Here is a 10634-nt window from a genome sequence, read left to right as displayed (position 1 = left end):
ATAGAGTATATTAAACATGAAGTCTTAAAGGACATAATTGTAATTAGTTAATCCCTAATCATAGGGCTGTGCCTTAGTATATATATGTACATTCCTACTCTAATAATATTCAATACATTAAGCATTTACATGGTATCAGAGCTTCGATATCCTAAAACCTACTTTTCTTTTCTTTTTCTTCTTTTCAAAACCTAGCCGCCAATCATGTCTCAAGTCAACGGCCTCCCCGCCACTAGAGACGAAGCTATCGTTCTCACCCCTCAGACACTCTTTAACGTCAATACGTCGAATGTCACTAAGCTCACATCGACCAACTATTTGATGTGGAGTATTCAGATCCATGCCTTGCTTGATGGTTATGATCTAGCAGGTTATCTTGATAACTCTGTTGTCATCCCACCAGAAACAACCACCATCAACAGTGTTGTCTCTGCCAATCCGTCGTTTACTCTCTGGAAACGACAAGACAAGTTGATCTTCAGTGCTTTGATCGGAGCCATCTCTCCTGCCGTGCAATCTTTGGTGTCACGAGCCACTAACTCGTCTCAGATCTGGTCCACTCTCAACAACACCTATGCCAAGCCAAGTTACGGCCACATCAAGCAGCTCCGGCAACAAATCCAGCGTCTCACGAAGGGAACCAAAACCATTGACGAATATGTGCAAAGTCACACCACTCGCTTGGATCAGCTAGCTATCCTTGGGAAACCTATGGAGCATGAAGAACAAGTGGAACACATCCTCAAGGGTCTTCCTGAAGAATACAAAACTGTTGTTGATCAAATTGAAGGAAAGGATAACACACCGACTATCACCGAGATTCATGAACGACTCATTAATCATGAATCCAAGTTACTCTCTGATGAGGTACCTCCTTCATCCTCTTTTCCTATGTCAGCCAATGCAGTTCAGCAACGTAACTTCAACAACAACTGCAATCAAAACCAGCACAAGAACCGCTACCAAGGCAACACACACAACAACAACACCAACACCAACTCGCAGCCGTCAACATACAACAAGTCCGGGCAACGTACTTTCAAGCCTTACTTAGGCAAATGTCAGATTTGCAGTGTTCAAGGCCATAGTGCACGCCGGTGTCCTCAACTTCAAGCAATGCAACTTCCAGCAAGCTCCTCAGCCCACTCGCCATTCACTCCTTGGCAGCCCAGAGCCAACCTAGCTATCGGGTCTCCTTATGCAGCTAATCCATGGCTTCTTGACAGTGGCGCAACACACCATATCACCTCCGACTTGAACGCACTCTCTCTTCATCAGCCCTACAATGGTGGTGAATACGTTATGATTGCCGATGGTACAGGTCTCACAATTAAGCAAACTGGTTCCACCTTCTTGCCTTCTCAAAATCGTGACTTAGCTTTACATAAAGTGTTATATGTACCCGATATACGGAAAAACCTAATTTCAGTATATCGCCTATGTAATACTAATCAAGTCTCGGTGGAATTCTTTCCTGCTTCGTTTCAGGTGAAGGACCTCAACACGGGGACCCTATTGCTCCAAGGGAGAACTAAAGATGACCTCTATGAGTGGCCAGTGACTAATCCTCCAGCGACGGCTCTGTTCACAAGTCCTAGTCCAAAGACCACTCTCTCTTCATGGCATTCACGTTTAGGCCATCCATCTGCCTCCATTTTAAACACTTTACTATCTAAATTTTCTCTTCCAGTTTCTGTTGCTTCTTCAAATAAAACTTCTTGTTCTGATTGCCTTATTAATAAAAGTCATAAACTCCCTTTTGCAACCTCTTCAATACACTCTTCTTCACCACTTGAATACATTTTCACTGATGTCTGGACTTCTCCTATAATCTCTCATGATAACTATAAGTATTATCTAGTGCTTGTTGATCACTACACTCGATATACTTGGCTTTATCCTCTGCAGCAAAAATCTCAAGTCAAAGCAACGTTCATTGCCTTTAAAGCTCTTGTGGAGAACCGTTTTCAAGCCAAGATACGTACACTCTATTCGGACAATGGCGGAGAGTTCATCGCACTTCGAGATTTCTTGGTGTCCAATGGAATCTCTCATCTAACGTCTCCTCCGCATACGCCTGAACACAATGGCCTCTCCGAACGTAAACACCGCCACATTGTCGAGACGGGACTTACACTACTTACTCAAGCCTCAGTTCCAAGAGAATACTGGACCTATGCGTTTGCCACAGCGGTTTACTTAATCAACAGAATGCCCACACCGGTCCTCTGTCTTCAGTCTCCATTTCAAAAATTGTTTGGCTCGTCACCAAACTATCAGCGTCTTCGTGTGTTTGGTTGTCTCTGCTTTCCATGGCTAAGACCCTATACACGTAACAAACTTGAAGAACGGTCTAAGAGATGTGTGTTTCTCGGCTACTCTCTCACACAAACGGCGTATCTTTGTCTTGATGTTGACAACAACCGGCTTTATACCTCTAGGCATGTCATGTTTGATGAATCAACATATCCTTTTGCTGCATCAATCCGTGAACAGAGCCAGTCTTCTCTTGTCACTCCACCTGAGTCATCCTCCTCGTCTTCTCCTGCAAATTCCGGGTTTCCGTGTTCGGTTCTTCGCCTCCAATCACCACCCGCGAGTTCGCCGGAAACGCCGTCTCCTCCGCAGCAACAGAACGATTCGCCGGTGTCTCCTCGTCAAACCGGTAGTCCGACGCCGTCACATCACTCTCAGGTACGCGATTCAACTCTATCTCCTTCTCCCTCTGTTTCTAATTCTGAGCCCACTGCTCCACATGAAAATGGGCCTGAACCTGAGGCCCAGTCCAACCCAAACTCACCATTCATAGGCCCACTGCCCAATCCAAACCCTGAAACCAACCCATCTTCTTCGATAGAACAACGACCGGTTGATAAATCAACTACCACTGCCTTGCCACCAAATCAAACTACCATTGCTGCCACCTCTAATTCACGATCTCAACCACCAAAAAATAATCACCAAATGAAAACACGATCCAAAAACAACATCACAAAACCAAAAACCAAAACCAGTCTCACCGTTGCTCTCACCCAACCACATCTCTCCGAACCAAATACTGTGACTCAAGCTCTAAAGGATAAGAAATGGCGTTTTGCAATGTCCGATGAATTTGATGCACAACAACGCAACCACACTTGGGATTTAGTTCCTCCAAATCCAACGCAACACCTTGTTGGATGTCGATGGGTTTTTAAACTCAAGTATCTACCCAATGGACTCATTGACAAGTATAAAGCGCGATTAGTTGCTAAGGGTTTCAATCAGCAGTATGGTGTGGATTACGCGGAGACGTTCAGTCCGGTTATTAAAGCGACAACAATCCGAGTTGTTCTTGATGTTGCGGTCAAGAAAAATTGGCCCCTAAAGCAGCTAGATGTAAACAACGCCTTTCTCCAAGGTACTCTAACCGAAGAAGTGTACATGGCTCAACCGCCGGGCTTTGTAGACAAAGATCGTCCTTCGCATGTGTGTCGTCTTCGTAAAGCAATCTACGGACTCAAACAAGCGCCACGTGCATGGTATATGGAGCTGAAGCAACATCTTCTGAACATTGGTTTCGTCAATTCTCTAGCTGACACATCATTGTTCATCTACTCGCATGGTACTACATTACTCTACTTGCTTGTATATGTTGATGACATTATTGTCACAGGGAGCGACCATAAGTCAGTTTCTGCGGTTCTGTCATCTCTTGCGGAGCGGTTCTCGATTAAAGATCCCACCGATCTTCATTATTTCCTTGGCATAGAAGCTACAAGAACGAACACTGGCCTTCACTTGATGCAACGGAAGTATATGACCGATCTTCTTGCAAAACACAACATGCTCGACGCTAAACCGGTTGCGACTCCTCTTCCGACCTCCCCAAAGCTGACTCTTCATGGAGGTACTAAGCTTAACGATGCGTCTGAATATCGATCTGTTGTAGGCAGCTTGCAATATTTAGCTTTCACACGTCCAGACATTGCCTTCGCGGTCAACCGTCTATCTCAATTTATGCATCAGCCTACATCCGATCATTGGCAAGCAGCAAAACGAGTTCTACGCTACCTTGCGGGAACCACCACACATGGTATCTTCCTCAATTCATCGTCTCCAATACATCTTCATGCTTTCTCCGATGCAGATTGGGCCGGTGACTCTGCTGACTATGTCTCGACCAATGCGTATGTCATCTATTTAGGGAGAAACCCCATCTCGTGGTCCTCTAAGAAGCAGCGTGGTGTCTCGCGTTCATCTACGGAGTCGGAGTATCGAGCGGTGGCCAACGCTGCCTCTGAAATCCGATGGCTTTGCTCTCTCCTCACAGAATTACACATTCGATTACCACACGGTCCAACCATTTTTTGTGACAACATTGGAGCCACCTACATATGTGCCAATCCAGTCTTTCACTCACGCATGAAACACATAGCTCTGGATTATCACTTTGTTCGCGGCATGATTCAATCACGAGCTCTCCGAGTCTCACACGTTTCCACAAATGATCAACTCGCTGATGCACTCACCAAGTCTCTCTCTCGTCCACATTTCCTTTCAGCCCGTTCCAAGATTGGAGTTCGTCAACTCCCTCCATCTTGAGGGAGCGTATAGAGTATATTACACATGAAGTCTTAAAGGACATAATTGTAATTAGTTAATCCCTAATCATAGGGCTGTGCCTTAGTATATATATGTACATTCCTACTCTAATAATATTCAATACATTAAGCATTTACATTAGAATCGTCTCGTCTTTTGGTTTAGGTAGAACATGTCAGCAGCCTTGGGATATAGTTATTGATCTTTACACGGACAAATGTCCTTTGACCTGCAAGAGCTTCCTCAAGCTCTGAAAGTAAGTGTCTTTCTTATTCAGGAAACATCTCTCACTATATATATGATTCCATGAGGTTTGGTTTGTAACTGATCACTCAAAATTTTGTTAGGTCAATTAGTCAATTACTATAAGGGGTGTGTCTTTCAAAATGTGCAAAAGGGTTTCATAGCACAGACAGGTGATCCAACCGGCACAGGAACTAGTGGAGATTCAATATACAGATTCCTTCACGGTGATCATGTTCTTTTTTTAAGCGATGAGAACCATCCCGTCTTAAAACATTCAATGTATATATACATGTGTTGTTTGGAGCTTTAACAAGTTGTTGTTCTTACGCAGATGGACGGTACTTTTATTGATGATAGAAAAATACATGTAGGTTTTAATCAGAGTTCTTTCAAAATTTGGCGTCAGGTCTGGAGGAAAGACTCTCAACATGGTAAAGGTAAAAGCCCATTTTCCTATATAGACCAAACAAATCATGATTCATGAAATCCTTTCTTTGCCAAAACATGGAAAGTTAACAAAATGTTTTACAAGGTCGGGAGATCATGTTGCCAAAAGTCCCGAGAAGAGAGAGCTTCGTCGTCATGGCAGTGAGAAGATTCATAGGAGAAGTTCTCATGGTTATGGTGAAGGCAGAAAACGACACGGAGATGAACGTTATACTGAAGACAAGGCAGGCAAGTACGATGGTAGAAGACAAGAGTTCAGAGAACTGGAGAGGGTTTTCAATGATAAGTTGAGTAAGGAGAAGAAACTACAAAGAGAAGAGAAAGAGATCGTAAGGATGATGAACACAGAAGAAAAATATGCCGCCAAGAAACGAGAGTGGGGATTACATCATGTCCCGGCTCATGAGATAGGGCAGACGTAGAAACGAAATAACTTTTAGATTTAGTCGAACATGTATAGTATATAAAATACATAAATTTTAACTTTAGAATGTGTATTTTTAACTTCGTAAATCAAATTTTAACGATCCAAAACGGCAACAAAAATGACATATTCTTGACATTACATGAGTCTTCATGTCTTCTTCATCATTTTTTTCACGAGTTGCTTGATTTTTTTTTTTGAAAAATTTGATTAAATAGATAAAATGTTAGTTTAGAGATAAGTGACATATTACTCTAGAATGCATATATGGACTTTAAACAAACCTCCTTTATCTCCAACTTTTCCAAAAATAAATTATGGTTAAAATATTTTTATTAGTGTGTTTCTCACTATTAAAATAATAATGGTATAATCATTTTTTTTTTCAATTACCATAGATCATGTTTCTTGTACTTGCTTTAGATCCCATGATTCTCAACACGACTGAGAAAACCATCTTAGCACGAGATAATAACCAAAAAGTCTAAAATCCAATTTATCTCAAATTTGAGTTTACATAGTAAATTAGTATAATATATTTTTAGTTTAGTATAAGGTTTTCACATATTAAATGAATCAACCAAAACATAATACAATAATTTAACAAAGATATCCTAAATAATGTAAGATTCAAAATGTAACTTAATACTCTGTTTGGTCAACAACTTCAAATTATCTCAAATGCCAATCCCAAAAATATTGTTTTTGGACAATGAAACTCAATTTAGTTTGAATAAATTTGGGTATTTTAACTACTATCTCTCTAAAATAGATGTTTCCTCATTTTTCTACACTTAATCACTCTTTTAAATCTATCTTTTCTTTATACAATAAATACCATAGCACAAATAACATATACATTATTTTCACATTAAACAAACAAAAAAAACTAGTGATGGACAACCAAACCAGGAAAATGACAAAACATTACAAGAAAACTCACAAAAGCAAAGCTAATCTTAGAAAATCCTACCTGGCAAATCCCTCTTCATCATCATGTGGATATTAATACCGCCACGTGTTCAATTCTCTCTACACGTGTCATCTTCCCGAAGGCATTCTCAGATCGCGGGCAAAATCCTTTTCTTATCAACAAAAAAAATCTCAATAAAATAAAAAGATAAAATCTCAAACTTTCTTCTAAAATTCGTTTTCCATTTTTCTTCACTCTCTTTCCGGTGACGCCATGAACGCCGCCGTGTTTAGTCCTTCTGCTTTATCTCTCCCTATCTCCTTCTCTAAAACCCGATCCTCTTTTCTCTCCAGAAAGAAGGTAACTTTTTACTCTTCTTCTCCACTTTTGGCTTCAAACTCTGTAATCAGTGTCAAAGTTACGTTTTTGCGATATGGGTTTAGTAAAAGTTTAGATTTTTAAGTGATTGAGTGATTGTTTGGTTACAGGGCGTGAAAGGAGAATTTAGGGTATTTGCTGTGTTTGGTGATGAGAGTGGATTAGTTGAGAAGAAGAGTCAATGGAGACCTTTGTTTGATGTGGAGGATCCTAGATCAAAAGCTCCTCCTTATAAAGGAAAGTTTTTAGATGTTAATCAAGCTATTGAAGTTGCTAGGTTTGATATTCAATACTTGGATTGGCGTGCTCGTCAAGATCTTCTTACCATTATGATTCTTCATGACAAGGTTTGTTTCTACATTGATCTCTTTTGAACTTGTTTATGTCTAGTTAGTTGGTAAAGTTGTGTTTTATCGAGTTGTAGTTAAGGACATAGCTATAATATGCTACATTTAGTTCTAGGGTATATATAGTAGACGTATAGCTATGACTCTAGTAGCTCAAGTTCTTCAAATGTTGTTTTTGTAGCACTCTTTATAGTATTGACATTTGACAACCATTAATGGTTTATGTTTAGTGTTTTGATGCTAAGTTTGTGGAATGAATGTATGTTAGGTTGTTGATGTACTTAATCCTCTAGCTCGTGAGTACAAGTCCATCGGTACAGTGAAGAAAGAACTAGCTGGATTGCAGGAAGAATTATCGAAAGCACACCAACAGGTTTTTAACAATGCTATTCACTGAGAATGATTAGTTTTTTTATGAGACTTCCTCTAACTCTTAGTTGAAATGAAACAGGTTCATATATCTGAAGCAAGGGTTTCGACTGCTTTAGACAAGTTAGCCCACATGGAAGAATTGGTTAATGATAGGTTGTTACCTGGCAGAGTTGTAACGGAATTAGATAAACCCTCCTCTTCAACCACTGCTTCTGCTGTCGAGTTAGATAGGGAAAAGACAAACACGGGTGCGAAAAGCTTGAATGTTTCTGGTCCGGTTCCGCCTTATAGTCCACACTTGAAGAATTTTTGGTATCCCGTTGCTTTCACTGCAGATCTCAAGCATGATACAATGGTATGTATAGTGGTTCTTGCTTGATTTAAGCGTCTTCCATTAGTTACAAGCTTCTGAGAAATGCTATTGTTTATTTCTTAAGGTACCAATTGAATGCTTTGAACAACCATGGGTTATCTTTAGGGGTGAAGACGGGAAACCAGGATGTGTACGGAATACATGTGCGCATAGAGCATGTCCTCTTGATCTTGGCACAGTGAACGAGGGACGTATTCAATGTCCGTACCATGGTTAGTAACTCTTTCTTTAGTCTACAATGTTGATAACAAGTGAGAAACCATATCTTATTAAATGTGATTTTGTAGGATGGGAATACTCAACCGATGGAGAATGTAAGAAGATGCCGTCTACAAAGTTACTGAAGGTGAAGATCAAATCATTACCTTGTCTTGAACAAGAAGGTATGATCTGGATTTGGCCCGGTGATGAGCCACCTGCACCTATACTTCCTTCTTTACAGCCTCCATCAGGGTTTTTAATTCATGCTGAGGTAATTCTTACATTTCAAGTATATCTCCAATCCAATCATCTCATATGTATGCCGCATTTTCTCATTTGTTCTCTTATATAACTCTCAGCTTGTAATGGACCTCCCGGTGGAACACGGTTTACTTCTAGATAATCTCTTGGATCTTGCTCATGCCCCATTCACTCATACATCCACTTTTGCAAAAGGCTGGAGTGTCCCAAGGTTTCTTTTAACTCTCATTACTCTGTTCAGTGCTAAGATGAAACTTGGTTTAAGCTTTCTGTTTTTGGTACTGCAGTTTGGTGAAGTTTTTAACACCTACCTCGGGTCTCCAAGGATACTGGGATCCATATCCAATCGATATGGAATTTAAACCACCGTGTATTGTTTTATCGACAATCGGGATATCAAAACCCGGGAAACTAGAAGGCAAAAGCACACAGCAGTGTGCAACACATCTTCATCAACTCCATGTCTGTTTACCTTCTTCTAAAAACAAGACAAGACTTCTATACCGAATGTCACTAGACTTTGCTCCTATATTAAAGAATCTTCCATTCATGGAACATCTGTGGAGACATTTCGCTGAACAGGTAAAAGTACATCACAAATGGATCGATCATCTTCAACCATCGTCACAGTCTTGTTTCTTAAGTTACCGTTTCTATATTTCCAGGTCTTAAACGAAGATCTACGGCTAGTTTTAGGACAACAAGAACGGATGTTAAACGGAGCAAACATATGGAATTTACCAGTTGCTTATGACAAGCTCGGAGTTCGGTATAGACTATGGAGGAACGCAGTAGATCGTGGCGATGATAAACTACCTTTCTCCGGCTAACTGTTATTAAAGAAATCTAATGGAAGTTTTTGCAGCTCCTTATTCACCAGCAACCTCAGACAAGTGTAGGTTATTAATCTGGTTTATTCTCACCGAAGAAAGAGCTTTGCCGAGTAAAAGATCTGGAGTTTGTGGATTCATCTAAAAAACCGATGAAACAAAGAACTTTTGCGTAGATAAAAGGACAACATCCACTGTAAATCCAAAGGAGATATATTGTTATTCATTTTTCCCTGTGTACAGTTCACTCTCTATGAGAAATTGAATATCAGTTTTCCCCACTAAACTAATGTCTTCTAAGAACCAATCGAAAGTTTCTTCAGCAAAAAGAAAGCTAATATTTTCTTAGCATTGGTGGTAAAATTTGGCAATTTTTACCGGACAATTTAACCATACTATATTACCATCCAAGTACATGACTAAATTTCACATTCTGTATATGAATGATTTGGGTTTAGGACAGAACACTGAACACAACTTATAGACTTAGTAAACTGTAAACCAAAACATGTATTAAAAAGTTACTACAGACATATAATCAGAGAGATAAGATCAACTTTTTTGGACAGACCAAGACTCACAGAGAAGAGCCACAAAAAGGGCAAAAACGGAACTCAGGCTCAACAACACGATCACAGAATCGACACGTAGCTAAAGAAACTGGAGGCGGTGACAGAGACTGAGGGAAGAACAGATCACAGTCTCTACAATGAAGTAGAGGATCTTTTCCAGGCCATCTCCAGACAGGAACGAAGAAGAGCTTTATGACTTTGTCGTACTCGACCAAATCGGCTTGAGAACCGCATCTTATGCATGTTCCGGCGCCGGATTTTAGGACTTGTCTCACTTGTTGCCCTAATCCACCGACGAAGAAGAAGAACATTTTTTTTCGTTTTATTCTCCTCGTAACCTTCGTAAGAGTTCAATAAAAGTATCTGTTTAAGATTTCGTATTAAGGACATCAAATAAATATAGTAATAGAGTTTTTAATGTAAATGTGATGCCTTTGTTCTTGTTCTAGTTGTTTCTAGTCGAATGTAAGAACGAAAGTTTTTATTTTGCATTTGTTATTGTTCTAGTGGTTTCTAACTTTCTAGTAGAAAATGACCAAAAAAACAAGATAATAGAATTTTTTACATAGGACATTAAAACAAAATCTTTTAACCGTAGGTATATAATTTTTTTCTTTTTAAAACATCTTATATTTTGAAACTAGGATATATAAATATATATATATATATTTATGTTATTGAATGTT

At 39.7% G+C, this 10634-nt stretch overlaps 3 protein-coding genes and 1 pseudogene across 7 annotated transcripts; 3 read left to right on the top strand and 1 right to left on the bottom strand.

Annotated features, from left to right (window-relative positions):
* Nucleotides 1-204: 204 nt before the first annotated feature.
* On the top strand, nucleotides 205-4593 carry AT1G44510 (annotated as a pseudogene; the record flags this gene model as incomplete). The annotated part of the gene is made up of 1 exon: nucleotides 205-4593.
* Nucleotides 4594-4801: 208 nt separating this feature from the next.
* AT1G44478 (Cyclophilin) lies at nucleotides 4802-5699 on the top strand (the record flags this gene model as incomplete). The annotated part of the gene is made up of 4 exons (NM_103549.1): nucleotides 4802-4840; nucleotides 4955-5062; nucleotides 5162-5267; nucleotides 5371-5699. 4 exons carry the CDS (start codon nucleotides 4802-4804, stop codon nucleotides 5697-5699), a joined length of 582 nt encoding a protein of 193 aa, NP_175089.1.
* Nucleotides 5700-6768: 1069 nt separating this feature from the next.
* Nucleotides 6769-9732, top strand: CH1 (Pheophorbide a oxygenase family protein with Rieske 2Fe-2S domain-containing protein). Of its 4 annotated transcripts, NM_103548.5 has the most exons (9): nucleotides 6769-6974; nucleotides 7103-7339; nucleotides 7608-7712; nucleotides 7791-8066; nucleotides 8149-8296; nucleotides 8372-8556; nucleotides 8645-8757; nucleotides 8834-9128; nucleotides 9212-9732. In NM_103548.5, exons 1-9 carry the CDS (start codon nucleotides 6888-6890, stop codon nucleotides 9374-9376), a joined length of 1611 nt encoding a protein of 536 aa, NP_175088.1. In that variant the 5' UTR covers nucleotides 6769-6887; the 3' UTR covers nucleotides 9377-9732. The 4 variants fall into 4 exon arrangements, with proteins under 4 accessions (NP_175088.1, NP_973970.1, NP_973969.1 ...); NM_202241.2 differs by having other exon boundaries at nucleotides 6816-6974; nucleotides 8645-9128; nucleotides 9212-9681; NM_202240.2 differs by having other exon boundaries at nucleotides 6816-6974; nucleotides 8834-9662.
* AT1G44414 (zinc-ribbon domain protein) lies at nucleotides 9697-10356 on the bottom strand. Its single transcript, NM_103547.2, has one exon. The coding sequence runs from the start codon at nucleotides 10257-10259 to the stop codon at nucleotides 9954-9956; it is 306 nt and encodes a 101-aa protein (NP_175087.1). The 5' UTR covers nucleotides 10260-10356; the 3' UTR covers nucleotides 9697-9953.
* Nucleotides 10357-10634: the final 278 nt, after the last annotated feature.

This window comes from Arabidopsis thaliana (assembly GCF_000001735.4).
Source record: "Arabidopsis thaliana chromosome 1 sequence".
NCBI classification, from domain to species: domain Eukaryota; kingdom Viridiplantae; phylum Streptophyta; class Magnoliopsida; order Brassicales; family Brassicaceae; genus Arabidopsis; species Arabidopsis thaliana.
This window is presented reverse-complemented; position numbering and strand designations above follow the sequence as displayed.

Coding starts and splice junctions, on each gene's coding strand:
- CH1 (NM_103548.5), top strand. CDS start 6,888: ATGAACGCCGCCGTGTTTAGTCCTTCTGCTTTATCTCTCCCTATCTCC. Junction 7,340..7,607: donor TTATGATTCTTCATGACAAG/GTTTGTTTCTAC, acceptor AATGTATGTTAG/GTTGTTGATGTACTTAATCC. Junction 8,557..8,644: donor GGTTTTTAATTCATGCTGAG/GTAATTCTTACA, acceptor TATAACTCTCAG/CTTGTAATGGACCTCCCGGT.
- AT1G44414 (NM_103547.2), bottom strand. CDS start 10,259: ATGTTCTTCTTCTTCGTCGGTGGATTAGGGCAACAAGTGAGACAAGTC.